Raw genomic sequence first — 15,902 nt, 5'->3', positions numbered from 1 at the left:
GAGAGGTCGATGCTTGGAGAGGCTACTTTAGCCATCTCAGTCAGCCTTTGGGACGTCAGGATCCCGCAGTGTCTCCTGTGCAAGCACTTCCCCTTGAATCAGTTGGTGAGGTAGAGAGAGTTAAGAGCTTAGTCCAGCTTATGAGCTCTTGGATTGACAAATCCCATACAGTTGCCGTTGAGTTTGCAACAAGAATGATGCAGACAATCCATTGAGCTATCCAGGTCCTTGAGATTATCCACAACCTAATGATAACAGTAGCCGCTTTTGCTCATACTAAGGATGTTATCATTCCTATTCTTCAAGTAATCAGGCAAACACCAAGGAAGATCTTAGCGCAAGAAAAGATAATGGATGGAGGAGCTCATAATTTACTCCAGTGGTCAACTTTACTCCAGATGAAGGAAGTTCTTTTCGAGGACACCAGCACCAAATGCAATCAAGTGGAGGAGGTCATCCATCCAATTCAGGATAAGGTGTTTGGGGTGTTATGTACTATTCTTGGCAGAAGGATCGAAGTTGAGACAGATGTGGATCTTCAGGAGTTGGAAAAAAGGGTCAAGGTCATCTTTTGCAAAGATGAGAATGTTATCACAGATGAGCAAAGGGATCAAATGTTTGCTACTATGCTTTTGATTGAGAAAACCAAAGAACTCGAACCTGAATGGGACGCAGCTCTTCTCAAGGCCTTTGATCAGGTTATCCACTTGGAGGAACGAATGAGGAATCTTCCCGAGATTCCTATTGCTGAGATTGAAGGAATCGTGTCCAGATTCATTGCATATGCTAAGAAGGAGCATTGGAAAGGGAACAAGGTTCTAGAAGAGAGGTTGTTATAGATGATGTGGCACCTTAATTATCATTGGTCTATGTTTCCTAGATTTTTGTGCCAAATTAAATATTTGGCTATGCATTTAATATTGTTCAATAAAAAAGGGACTTTTTGTAATAAACCCTAATTAGGGTTTAGGTGTCAGAATCTCAGCCGTTGATCTTCTTTTGATCTGGGCCGTTCATTGTAATTGAGGATGCTATATATGCCCTCACTCATTTTCATTTTGTAATAGAAATTAGCAATAAGAAATAGTTAGAAGATTAGAGCTTTTAGAGAGAAGAAAGATATTTTGTAGCAAGATTGAGCTTTGAAGAAAGAATTTCAAACAAATGTTGTCTATTTTGGCTTTGAGATCAATAAAATATTGAAGTTATGGTGTTTTATTGCAATTCTTGTGGCTATTTTCATGGTTGTTTACTTTCTTGAATCATTCTCAGTCGAAGAAGTATTTAGGTTTGAGGGACTAAGTGTTGGGCTTGATCTTTGGTGGGATTCACGTTCCAAACCACTAGCTTCTTACTGATTGTAGGAACGCCTTGTGTGGTCAACTGGAGAGACTTGAATTACTTAAACCTTCAGTCGTCATTGAGCTTTGGATATGTACCTTCGTGGTAGTGTCTATGATCCTTGATGAATTGAAAAATCATTTGTTACCTTAGAAGATCGCATCAATTTCAGTTGAGTTGTTATGTCTTGGCAATATTGAAATTGGTAGAATCTCACCAAGCCTAGCCTACATTGAGTCATTCTTAGGATTAGATTAGAATTCATCCCTTGCAAACCCTACCTTTTGATCTTTTTGAGAAACTTGTTAGTTTTAGGAAATCTCGTTCCTGCAGCTCGGAAAACGTAAGGCCCCTTGATGAAACAGCATTCACAACGACCACTGGTGCTTATCCACACGTAGAGACCCTACATCAAAGAACATTGGAGTCACCCTGATTGATCCTTTTTGCGACATCTTCAGCAATCAGAGGCTTTATTCAAGAGAGGATAAGGTACCCTTGGGTATTTTATTCTGTGTATGATTGTGTACAAAATACATGTCAACAGTCCCTCATTTAACCAATTGTGGATGTCATTAAATATGTTGATACGAAATCTCCTAGTCTTGGCAAGATTTATGAGACATTTGACAACATGCTTGGAAAAATGAAGCAATCAATTTGTAATAGGGATCCTAATTAGGGATTATATGAGCAAAACATTAAGCCTATTATGATGCGGTGGTGGAACACTATGAACACTCTGCTTCATATGGTAGCCTTTGCTCTCAATCCCACATGGTATGCACTAAAATCTAGTAGGTTGCCTCTTTGTGATGATGAAGAGGTGAAAGAAGGATTAATGAAGGCCCTTCAAAAGATGTAATCAATTCAAGAGTTGAGTTTACTTCACACACAATAGCTTGCCTTTACTAAATTTTTGTGGTCCAACATTTGGCAAACTAGAGGCAAAGATAGATAGAGCTACATTAGCTCAAAAGGATCTGATTAGATGGTGGAAATGGCATGGCAAAGATGCATCGAAATTGAGGATGCTCACTATTGGCTTTCATTCACAAATTGCTAGTTCCTCTACTGCAAAGAGGGATTAATCCACATACAACTTTATTCACTCTATAAAATGGAATAGGTTGACTTCTAAACGTGCAAAGAAGTTGGTTGTCGTGGATAGTGCTTTGTGACTCCAGGCTTGTCAGACTTCAAAGTATTGACAAACTCCATCTTTATGGTGGGATGTTGATCCAGAGGATGCCACCCAAACTAATGAGGAGGAGACACAAGAGGGATTGGTTGGAGTTCCATTAGATGAGCTAGCTCCTCATACCCATAGCGGCAATGACTTAGAGTCACACTTTGATTTAGATGCAATGTTGGGAGATGCCAATTAGAGGCAGCCTCATACTTTCTATTACTATGTTTTTGGCATTTGTGATTGTTTATTTTGACATTTGTAGTGTAAACTTGTAGCCTTTAGACATATTGGTGTATGCAATATTACTATTTTCTAATTTTATATCATATGCACATTGACAATGAATTGTGGAAGAAATCAATTATTAATTTCTTTAACTCTCATGTGAACTCTATTGCTGTGCTTTAAGGATTCTATGATGTACATGCCATATTGATGAATGCCTTATCATTGTTATCACTGTTAACATATAAATATTTGGAATTTCCCTATATTTTTCGTATTTTTTATATAGCCGCCCGCTTTGTTGTCCCTTGCCATTGCTAAAAAAGGCCTAAAGAAAATCCATCCCCAAAACGTGCCCCCCCCAACCCGATAACTTGGTGGAACATAGTGAATTTTGCATGTGATGTTTGTGATTATAATATTTATTGAAGATCTTTATTTTCTCTTATGGTGTTCCTATGCCATAATAGTTAAGTTACTTTTGTGTCGGTAATAATATTCAATCCTAAAGTATTATCTTATGCCAACCATGACCATCTTCCTTACATAATTTGAATTTTTTCCATTTCCATTTTCATCATGCAAGTAAAGTGGTTTTCTAAAAACAAGCCAAATCAAAATATAACAATTTAGAGACTTCATGCTTCCACAATCCATAATATTATTCAGAAACTCTCTGTTTTAAAATGCAATTTCTTTTATGTAAATAATATGGGAATCAGAAAAGCTCAAACTAAAAGCATTCAGTTTGAGGACAAAGAGAGACATTGATAACCAACAGTAATGACAAAAGGAGACTAAAAATTACTTGTAACGAACTACAACTAAAATAGATGGTTGAATAGCTCAAATTTACCTATTCTTCTAAATCAATAGTATTTCATCAGATTTAAAGAGAAAATATCAACCGAACTGTATCTTGGCTATTTTCAGTATTGAACTATATAGATCACTGTCAAAATAAATTTTGACTCTGCATTTAAATTATAGAATTTGAAACAACCACCAAACTGGGGTTTGATAATCCAAATCTTCAATATCACCAACCTTTCTTCCAAATCCCACATTTCTGGGAAAGCATGCTGCATCTGTTTGACAAGCAGACCCCACATTAAATATTAAGTGAAAACTGTAGAAGTATGCGATTTAACACAATAATAACACAAGAAAATTGATTGCATAAATTAATAAGTCCTAAAACATAACTAAGGTGTCAGTTTAAACAATCTTATTACTCTATTAAAGGCATCAATGTAACTATTTTAAAAATTTATGTTGCATTTGGTATTGTTGGCTATGCCTTTGTAGTACTATACATTTTATGATTTTTGCAACACATGCAACAAAATAAACATGCCTAACAAAAAGAAATCATGGATTATGCACAATATGAGATGAGTTAAGCCAACACAATTTGAAAATATACTTCAACTTTTTAGATTCCAATAAAATTAATGCTTACTGTATGATTAATAATCAGTTTCTATTGAATTCCTTTAATCCCCACTCATAGTACCTGTTTTAGATTAAAATAGATATTTCCCACACAGCAATAATCATTTCAAATGGTGCTATTGTATTTGTCACCTCTTAATCTTTCAGAAGTTGTACTTGACTGCTGGGAAGGTGTTGTATACCTTGCATATTAAAATATTTTATATTTTGGGATTGGCTAATATTTTCCTAGGGAAGGTCATCGATATTGCAAAATATTTAGTGTGAATGGCACATTGGAGAGTGTTTATTGCTAGATATATAACAACTATCTATTGCAAAATAAACTGATTACATACACATAAATGATTTAAATGACAGACGTAGAGTGATTCAATATAGTTACAAATGATATCACAAATTCTTCATTTATTCATAGATGCTGTTTACATAAAATCTGGAATAAGGGAACAATTCCAAAATGCAGTCCGTTTCATTGAGTACACAATTCCTAATACAAACTCCTTGAAGGTGCCAAGTAACTACAATTGTTGACTACTACTAAAATATATTTCTTGTAGCTAGCACAAATTGACAAGGTATTATGATAATTGTTAGCGATAACCAAAATATAATTAATACAAAATATACTATCAACATCAGCCCCCCAAAAAGAAAATTTGTCTTCTAGACAAGAAGGAAACAAAAGTGCATAACACTACTTAGGGTAGAGGAAGGATATATCCTTGGTGATGTAACACCAGAAATGGAAGAAGATGGAGTGGAATGGTTGGAAGAGTTGTACGTAATTTATAAACTTCTTCTATCCATTGTTTCAAGTGGTGGATAGCCAAAAATTCCTATTCCCTAGATGCTAAGTTACCGGATTCTTCTAGTTTAGCTCGGGTCCTGGTACTGGTACTGTTCGGGTTCTTCCTAGGAACGTCTTGGATTCTTCCTGGGTACTTGGGTTCTCTATGGGTCCTTCTGTAAAGAACCCACAGAGAACCCAGGCATCCAGGAAGTACCAAGGGTCGTACCCAAGCATAGTTTCATAAACTAAAACCTCAGTTTCACTCCCACAACTTTGTGACAGCGTTTTTTATCAGATTATGCCAGCAGGCAAGCAATTAAATATCAATTCAATTGCTTTTGCGAGCTATACATATGAACACAGGGTTAGCAAACTTTTTATCAGCAATATCGAGATTGATTTCAGTTGATTTACATTATGCATACATAGCAGCTGCTTGCTTATGTTTTGTGAAATCACTTTTCTTGTGTTGTTAATGATTTGGCATTCTGTCAAATGTTTGAAAAATGAAATTAAAGCAGCTTCTACACTTGACACAACTAGTGTTAGTGGCAATCCAATTGATTGTGGTTCAAATGAAATTGAACCAAATGTTGATATTGACTTTGAATCTTCTGATGAAGAACATGAATATTAAAATCAATTATAATTTGAATTTTCATTGTGTAATGACATTTTGAAACTTGAGCATTTTTTTTTTTGCAAATTATGAATGAGATATCAAAATATTCTATTTTTTGATATTTATTGGCAATTATGGATTTATGAGTATCACTCTTCTTGTAGTTATACAATGATATAGTCTATAATGTTTGAACATACATACATACATATATATATGTATGTATGTATGTACGGACGTACCCATACCCGTACCCGTACCCATACCCAAGGAAAAAAAAATTGCCGTACCCACGAATCCATACCTGTATCCGTATCCATACCCATACCCGAATCTATAATTTAGCCTAGATGCCTTAATCATATGTACAACTTCAATTAGTTGAGCTCTGACCTTTTCATTGGCAGCTGCGTTATAAAATTTCTCATCGTTTTTAGAAAACTCATTCTTCTTCAATTCTATAAGCACCATTAGTTTGTTAGAATTCCATTTCCATTTTCAACATGAAAGATAGCGCAACCTATACTCAATGGAGTATAAAGCTTTAAGCACTTTCCCATTGGAATCACCGAAAGACGGGGGTAGCCTGTAATGTCCTGTTTTAGGAACAATGCAATATAACCACAAAATGCAATGCTCAGATACAACTTGTAATGTCCCCTTATGTTATCTTTTATGAATTAGGGAACAATTAATTTGCAAAGATCAATTGCAAGTAGAGTAGTCGGATACTCCTTTGTCCCTCATTGGGCGTGCGTATCCCCATATCCAATACGGCCTGGATACATGTCCAATACTATAGCCACGCATGCCTAGAAAAAAATGATTTTCCAACCGTGCCAAATACTATGTGATTTGATTTTTTTTTTAAATTGATGTAAATATTCCTAAATTTAATTTTAAAAATTTTCATGAAATTTAAAAAAAAAACTGATATAAACAAAACCAACACCAGATGAGAAAGACAAATGAAATGTTTTTCTATTTCAGCGACCCATTTTTTTGGGTTATCTTCCAATGCAACTCTACTATGTTTGCATATTGTAAATTGTTAAATCAACTTATAATTATTTATGTAGCAATTCTGTGTTTGTATTGTTTTCGAGGTAACAAAAATCTCCTCTAATAACTCAGAAAATTGTGTTAAATATATGTGTATGTGTTTTTTATGAATATCGTATCTAGCCGTATCCATATTGGGGGTCTCAAAAAATGGCTATCCATTTCCATGTCAATGCGACTTTCATTGCAAGAGATTTCTTTCCCCAAACCTTATAAGAATCAATTGCAAGAGACTTCTTTCCTTGAAAATCTCAATTAACACTATGGATTATGATCTATGATACCACTTATAAATGTTTAGATTATGCAATTGATCAGATATATATAGATAATGATAATATTATTCAAAGAACAAAATATATATATTGTATATTGATCATTGCTGTATCTGATATAATTGATAACAATTATGCAAGGATGATCTTCATGTTTAATATGATATTAGCCTTCTCTGATTTGGCAATGAAGAGTATGCTATATTGCATTCCAATCACCTATAGTGACGAATTGCTATTTCTGATTTCAATCCTTAAATATATGCAATGTATATATGATGATATCGCTTGTAGCTATATGTTGCTATTTCAGCTACGAATATGTATTCTTGCAACAATGATAATGATGCTATTCCTGATATTGTCAATTTGCACTTGTAACAATGGTGCTGTCTGTGAATAATGCCTTCAAATATGCCAAGAGGCTGACGCTCTACAAGAGGATCCAATAAAGGATACAAAGAGATAAAGGTTTACAAATCAATATTCACTTGGAGGAGTGGTGGATGTCCCTTAAATAAATCTAGAAGTCACATTAATGAAGAGGTTGCAGCCCAAAGGCAAATCACATCTTCCTAATGAATCACACATACTTAGCATTAATCATTATTTACTTAATGAAATTGCACCTCTTATGCGATTAATAACATATCTTCAGCTTATAATAAAGTCGCATCTCCTCAAGGTATTAATTTATTAATCACTCCTTTGCTACTCTTTTGCTAATCACTGTTCTTTCTTAAACGGATCATTGTTTTAATGACATATAATTGCTAACTAGTATGCTGCTCTCCATAGTACAACCGATGCTTTTATCAAAACAAACTTCTCTAGTAATCACTGTTTAGTTTGTTATCACTGCCAATGCCAATTACTGCTTATTACTGATTGATCATTGCATGCTATTTTCATCACTTGGTATGAAATCGCTGCATACAAGGATCATCTATTATGAAACATTGTGTGGATATTGACTACTGCATACTGCCCTACCATCCTGCATCTGAATCAACTTGGGAATAAATTAAGACAGTACAATCTTCTTCATACTCTTGATGCTTTATTCTTTGATTGTAATGTCCCCTTCTAAGTTTACTTCTAAATGAAACCCTAGATTCAAAATTACATTAAATTAGGGTAAGAGAAAGACTTACAGACATTGATTTCTTCATTATGCTTTAAATATAAATCCTGCAACCACCACTTGGAAAGCACATTGCATATATATATATATAATGCTCTTGTTAGAATTATTAAACATATCTCTTACAATCTATTTACTTTCAAGCATAGTGTGAGCCTAAAGGTGGGACATGATAGGATTGACCAAGTTAACCTATACTAAGCCCAAGGGCAGGACTTTGACCCCACACAAGGTATACTAAGTAGATACTTGTCTTACTTCCCTCTCCATGCCTCAACCTTTGTAGTGAATAGATTGTCATGGTAGGAAAGGCATGAAAATTGTAGTGGGGTCCTGTTGACGTGTATTTTGTACACCATCATACACAGAATAAAATACCTAAGGGTATCTTATCCTCTCTTGAATAAAGTCGCTAACTGCTGAAGATTCGCATGAAGGATCAGTTAGGATGACTTCAAGGTTCCTTTTGGTAAGGTCTCTACATGTGGATAAGCTCCAGTGGTATGATGTGATTTGCTGGAATCACAAGGGGACTTACATGAACTTCCGATCTGCTTTGCTGGAACACAGGCTCTGACTAACTTGGATTTGAAAAAATGAAAAAGGAAGGGCGAAGAGAGGATCTAATCCTAATACTAAGAATGTAGGAGCAATGACTTGATTTTTGATGAAACTCTAACTAGGTCTTGTTTTGACATCAATGGAACATCTACACAAGACTAGTGCAATCTTCTATGGGAAGCTTTATGATGTTCAAATCATCACCGCAGGCATAGATACCATCCAAGTTGATGCATAGCAATGAAGAGGCGACAAATTGAAATTGAGCTTAGGCTGAACGATTCCAGTTGACTACGCAAGGCAAGTCTGCAATCAACAAACTGCTAGTAGTATGGATATACGAATTTCACCATCAATCAAGCACATTTCCTCCATTCATCTAATTATCTACCATCTAAGATTGAAGACTTCAACAAGAAACCATGCAAATTGCAAGAAAACGACATATTTCACCATTACTTCAATGAAAATGGAGTTTGTTTACAATCAATGGCAACAATTTCTTGCCTTGTCCTCCTATTCTACTCTAATTACTATTCTATCAACTATATTCTAACTTTTCCAACTATTTACAACTCTCTCTAATCATCTAAAATTAACCTTTACAAAATGAAATGCCTGGGCTTATATAGTGCCCACAATACAATTTGATGGCTTAGATCAATTCAAGATCAATGGCCAAGATTTTACAATGAAAACCCTAATTAGGGTTTGTTACAACCATTACATAACATTTAATGCTTGACCAATGATAAAATTGTATTGCTTGGACACATGTCCCTTCTAGAAAAATCGACCAATGGATAGCCGGGGTAGGTACATCGGAGTTTGTGCCACCTTCCATGAGTTAAGTACATTGAATCTGGACATGCTGAGGTGGACCACACTGACTGGAGGAGTGATGACTGGGATGCCACCTCATCTGACACTTGTAGCTTGCTAGATATTCAATTTGATGTCGTTGAGAGGCTATCTTTAATTAACTCTTGTCCTAACTCCTTTTGTCCTTGATGTGCAGGATGACGATGTACCTCGCCTTGGAACGCTGGATTGAAAGGGGTCGCCCATGTCCTGGCTTGATCGTTCTGGCGAAGACCGTCCTTGATCCGGCTTGATTTTCATTGATGAGATCTCCATTTGAGGCCTACACAACATTTCAAAATTAGTACCATGATTTTGCAATACATAACATAAATTAGAGAGCAATTTTTTAGGAAACTTAATAATAAATCCTTGAGTTATTATTTCCTAAAAAAACGATTGAGCTAAGGGAAAACAAAATTTCAAAATTAAGGCAATGACGATCAACGTTCAAAATCAAAACAATAAATCCATATCGCCATACCTCTTTGAGTGCTTAACTCTAAAATGCAAAATAAAGGAATTCGCCTAGGCAAAATTTGAAATTCGATAGTCTTGATGTGATCTTCAAAAGAACGTTCCTCTTATCAACTTCGCCACCCTTCAAGTCTTGGACGTGATTTCCTCTTCAAGTTAGCAATTTTGCCATCTTTGATATGTCTTTGACGTCCTAGGCAACTTCGCTCAAATGGAAACTTCAAGTTCGCACCACCTTGCTTTGAAATAAAATTCGCTCCTTCAAACACACTCGCACTTCTCCCTTTGATCGCATTTGAATGATAAAATGGTGATGTGAAAATGAAGATTCTCACCCTCCCTTTATAGCGCTCACCTCATACTTACCTTAAGGCCGACTTTGTGAAAATAAAGCAAATTAAACGATTTTTTAATAAATAACAAGGCCGACTTTTATAAACCAATAAAATACCAAGCGCTCCTTTTGATTTTCTATTAATTAATAAATAATTAATTAAATGCCTTTGTCATTTAAATTAACAAATTCGATTTTTTACAAGGCAAAATAATTTAATTAATATCAAGCGCAATATTTAAATGCCATTTAATTGAATTTTCAAAACTTATCGAATTTTAGCATTTAAATAAATTCAAAAATGTTTGTTTAGCGCCCAAAAATGAAAAAGTGGGAAGATACGTACCTCATCGCCCTGGTCCCTGACTGAGGGACAGGAGCGATCCATCAACTTTGTCATGACTCTTGCAATTTTTACGTCCAAGGTCCTCATCTCCACGTTGATTTTGCGATGTTTGTTGGGTCCTTCAAGCTTGAATTTCTTTCTTGTGCGAACAAGTGCATCTCATGACCATTATCGCCCTGGTCCCTTGGAGAGGGACAGGAGCGATCCTAAGGTTTTCGCTTGAAATTCTCCATTTTGATACGATCCTTTCCTTGTATCATCTTCCAAATGCCATTTAAAACCTTGTGCGTCTTTGTCTTAACGTGATTTTCAAAGAATATCATGTGTTTTGCCTAACATCGCCCTTGTCCCTTGGAGAGGGACAGGAGCGATCTCCATGTCTTCACGTTCATCTTGTATCTTTGACCTTCGAACTTCCATTGTAAGGCGAATAATATCATTGCTTGTCCATTCCACGCACGTCCCACTTGCTTTCATGAGGTGTTTGGATGTTATAAGGATCATCGCCCTTGTCCCTTGGAAAGGGACAGGAGCGATCCATGTCTTTTCTCCGTTTTGAGCTCAAGTTGGTAACATTTGACCATGGTTCATCGTTTATCGTCTTCGAAATAATGTCTTTTTACCTCGTCCATCCTCGCCTTGACTTGCCTTTGAAGGAGTATGAGTGTTTTTGCAATAATCGCCTTGGTCCTTGTCCAAAGGACAGGAGCGATATAGACTCCTTAGCTTGATTAATAACATTTGGACGTTAAAAACCCTTGAATATCACTTTAAAAAAGATGTCTTGAACCTCGTGTGACCTTGAAAAAACTTTGACTCAACGTAATTTTGCATGAATTGATCAATACACTCAATATCGCTCTGGTCCCTTCCTGAGGGACAGGAGCGAAGTTCAACATTGTGAGCTTGTTCTTGTTTTTATCAACTTGCAATTATCTTCAATGCGTGTAATGACGTCCTTTCGATCCTCTTGGTAGCTTAACACTTGCTTGTCTTTTGAAATCGATGCCTTAATGGAAATATCGCTCTGGTCCCTTCCTGAGGGACAGGAGCGATCCTGGGTCTTAGAGTGCAAATCCCTTCAATGTGACGACCTTGATGCTTGCGTTCGATTGAAAATGCCTTGAAACGTCCTTTGCCTCCTTGTTCATTGTCTTGGAAGGTCCTGAACTTGGAGGAACAGCATCATACTTATCATATCGCCCTGGTCCCTTGGAGAGGGACGGGAGCGATCTTGCTCTTGTAGGCTCCATCTCACTTTGTCATCTTCGAAAATTATATTCAACGGATTCGCAATGCCTCCTTTCATTCCTTCGAACATAAAATTTGCTTGATCTTTGCCCAGATCGTACCTTATGAAGAATTTCGCTCTGGTCCCTTGGTGAGGGACAGGAGCGAATTTGACCCTCTAGGCAAAACTTCATCATTTCATTGTTTTTGATCAAGTCTGGATGTTCTATCATGCTCATTTCGTCCTTCACCATGCCTTTGATGTCTCGATTCGTCCAAACAAGGTCAGGAATGGCTCAACTAAGCATTTTCGCTCTGGTCCCTTGGTGAGGGACACGAGCGATTCGCCTTGGTCCCTTGGAGAGGGACAGGAGCGCTTTTCGCTCTGGACCCTTGGAGAAGGACACGAGCGAAATTTGACTTTTCGCACTCTCGATCAGGACAATTTTAATGGAATATAACATTTAAGTATAAGAACACTTATACTTTAAGTTATATTCCATATATACTTTCAGGATGTTTGAGAGTGGTTTCAGACCTCCAGGAGTTATATTGCAAAATCTAGTTTTTGGAGGTTTTTTCAATTTCCAGACTTAGTCAAATTTCAGGATCAGGGCATTCCAGACTTAGCCAAATTTCAGGATCAGGACCTTACTCAAGCCGGACCTGCTACCCTGTTGATCTCCCCGACAGCACTTCAAGTTATATTCATTTGATAAAATATACCTCTTTGGACCTTTTCACATCGTCAAGACGTTAAAATCCTGCAAGGACAAAGCAAAATTGGATTTGTAGCTCCGGTCCTTCACTGAGGGACAGGAGCGATTTTTCCCCTGGAGGCATTTCTGTGTTCATGAAAATCTTCAATTTATATTCAATGGAAAGATCTCGCCTTTCTCCATCACTTCCAATTCGTAATTCATCTTGACTCTGCAGGAATAGTAAGATATTTGAAAACGAGCTCCCGTCCTTCACTGAGGGACAGGAGCGATTTTGCTCCTACAGGCCAAAATATCATGATTTTACACATTTTATCACTTCACAAGGCGAAAACAAATCATTTGAAATGCCTAGGATCAAAATTCAAAGAAGTCAAAATTTGGTCAAAAATATTCAATTGGACAAAAATTCACATTTCATCTTCAACACTTAGACAAATTTAAGCTCTGCATCAACATTCCAATTGAAAATTAGACCATTCTGGCGAATTCATTTCATTCAAAATTTGCATTCTAGAAAAGGAAATTCAAAAAAGCTCTCAAAACTGACTGGATTTTGGTCCGAAAAGACGGTAATTAGAACCCTAAGGCTTGACCCTAAATCCAGACAACTAACAAACTAACAAAACCCTAGAAAAAGCAAAGCGAAAACGAGCAAAACGAGCAAAAAAACATGGGTCCCCATTTGCAATGGGGCGATGCGTGAAAACGTCACAACAGGTCCTCAATTTGTCCATTCTAAGCCCAAGAGCAGTACTTTGACCCTCTTGGCCTTGGTGGTAGAACTTTGGCATCCACCCAAGGTATACTACTTAGATGGCAACTTATACCCTCTTACCTGCACCTCCCCCTTCTACTCAGTAAGAGATTCACATTTGCCTATCTAATGTACTAAAGATAATCACTCCATTTAGCATTGATATATATATGTACTGTGAATATGTTATTTGCTGACATTTTATTCATTTAAATAACATGAGATTGAAAATACAGAAATTAATTACTTTATGATTAATATTTTGGTGGATTATAACTAATCTCTATTTATATTCTTATAGCCTTGGTTTATTGTTCCCTGTGTTCAGAATATGATCAGATTATTTAGTTCTATCTTAAATGACAAATGAATGTGATTCATACTGTCTAGTGCTTTCAGAATAGAACAGTAATCATGTCATTTTGTATCATCATAAATAACAAGTGAACAATATTCAGACTAACAATAGAACCAAGATCATAGTTGGCAAGTGAATGGTAACAATACCGAACCCATAGGTTGTTGTGACAAAATTAAATTTATTCTAATTCTTGCTGAGTTGTACTGTTTGTTACAGAACATTAGTAGTGTATCGGATCATACCTGGGGTCTTACTTATGGCCCCGTTGTGACGTTGTCACACATCGCCCCATTGCAAATGGGGACCCCCTACTTTTTAGGCCCTCTTGGTCTTTCGGCTTTTGTTTTTGGGTCTTTTTGTAGCAGTCTTGTAAGTCTCTCTAAGCTTGCAAGTGAGTGGGGTCAAATTGATTAAGTCTGCTCTTCGTTCGAATAAATTTGGTGAAGTCTAGGGCTTGTTTCATCAATTTTAGGGTTTTTGCATTTAGTCCTAGATTTTAGGGGTTTCTTTAGGGTTTTTAAAAAACTGAACTTCAAACTGGAATCAGGACCCTTCAAGGAACCTCCCAGTAAAATTTGAGCCAAAACGGAGCAACTTTCTATTTTTAGAAAGTTCCTATTTTTTAGGGATTTCACTGAGTCCCAGAATGTCTTCATTTTACCAAAAATCAAACTTACTATTTTTAGTAATTTCTATTTTTAATAAGTTTCTATTTTTAGTAAGTACTTTTTTGACCTATTTTGTCCAAACCCTAACATTTTGAAACACTTACTATTTGGGAAAATCTATTTTTGGGAGGTTCTTCACAGGAAAACACTGAAAACTGAACATCCCTAAAGACATTGAAGATTGAATGTTCCTGAAGATCATTTCTAAATCTGGAAAAGTCAGAAGGCAGACAAGTGTGATCAAAATTTGGCTAAGTATGTGTTGATGTGTCTTTTGTACACATGCAAACACAGAATAAAATACCTAAAGGTACCTTATCCTCTCTTGAACAAAGTTCTTGACTGGTGAAGATCTCGCTGAAGGATCAATCGAGGCAACTCCAAAGTTCTTGTATGTAGGTTCTCTACATGTGGATAAGATCTTTGCGGTACGATGTGAATATTGCTGGAACGTTAGATTTTACTGGTCCTAGATTTTGAAAAAAAAAGGAAAAAGGAGGGTTGAAACAGGATCTATTTCTAATACTAAGAATGTAAGAGCAATGAAATGACCTTTGATGAAATTCTAACTAAGTCTTGCTTTGACATCCCAGGACCATCTCCACAAGGTTAGTGCGATCTTCTGAGGAAAGCTTTATGATGTTCAAATCACTGCTACAAGCATGGACACCATCAGGCTGATGCATATCAATGAAGGAGCGACAATTGAAGTTAAGCTTAAGCTGAATGATTCCAGTTGACTACACAAGGTAGGTTTGCAACCAACAAACTGCTAGTAGTATGGATATACAAATTTCACCATCGATCATACACATTTCTTCCACTCATCTAATAACATGAAATCAAATTTGAGAAGTATAGAGACCATGCAAATTGTTGAATCGACCCATAGAATTCACCATTTCTTCAATGAAGTTCACAAGTCCTTTACAACAACATCTTGGCAACAATCTTTGCCTTCTCTTTCTATTCTACTCTAACTATTTCCTACTCTCTAACTATTCACTATTAGCTATTTTCTATTAACCAACTATTAACCTTTACAAATGAGGAGCCAAGGCTTTATATAGGGAGCCATTTACAAACAGACAGCTCTGATTGACTTAGAATCAAAGGCTAGGATTACAAGATAGAAACCCTAATTAGGGTTTGTTACAACAAACTTCCTTAGCCAATTAGAAAATCACATTCCTGGAGTGAGGACCAATAGGAAGCAAGGGTAGGTACACCGAAGTTTGTGCCGCCTCCGGTAAATTAGGTACATTGAATCTGGTCATGCTAAGGTGGACCAATCTGACTGGAGGAGTGATGACTCGGATGCCACCTTGTCTGACACTTGTAACTTGGTTGATGTTCCATTTGATGATGTTGAGAAGCTAACTTTAATTAACTCTTCTGAAACTATCTGCTTCTTCAATGGACCCTTGCTTTGACCTCCTTTGTCTTTGATGCGCTGGATGGATGGTGTACCTTTCCTTG

The 15,902-nt window shown here is 36.4% G+C and overlaps 1 protein-coding gene across 4 annotated transcripts in view; it reads right to left on the bottom strand.

Moving 5' to 3' along the window:
- The window catches only part of LOC131036175 (protoporphyrinogen oxidase, mitochondrial), a 335,812-nt gene that overhangs the window by 71,760 nt on the left and 248,150 nt on the right, over positions 1 to 15,902 (bottom strand). For all 4 annotated transcript variants that reach the window (XM_057967998.2, XM_057968001.2, XM_057967999.2 and 1 more), the window contains one exon: positions 3,806 to 3,846. In XM_057967998.2, coding sequence (XP_057823981.1) covers positions 3,806 to 3,846 — 41 coding nt within the window. The remainder of the gene's footprint in view (positions 1 to 3,805; positions 3,847 to 15,902) is intronic.

Source organism: Cryptomeria japonica, chromosome 4 (genome assembly GCF_030272615.1).
Source record: "Cryptomeria japonica chromosome 4, Sugi_1.0, whole genome shotgun sequence".
Classification (NCBI taxonomy): Eukaryota; Viridiplantae; Streptophyta; class Pinopsida; order Cupressales; family Cupressaceae; genus Cryptomeria; species Cryptomeria japonica.
Note: the sequence above shows the minus strand (reverse complement) of the source record. Positions and strands in the feature narration are given on the sequence as shown.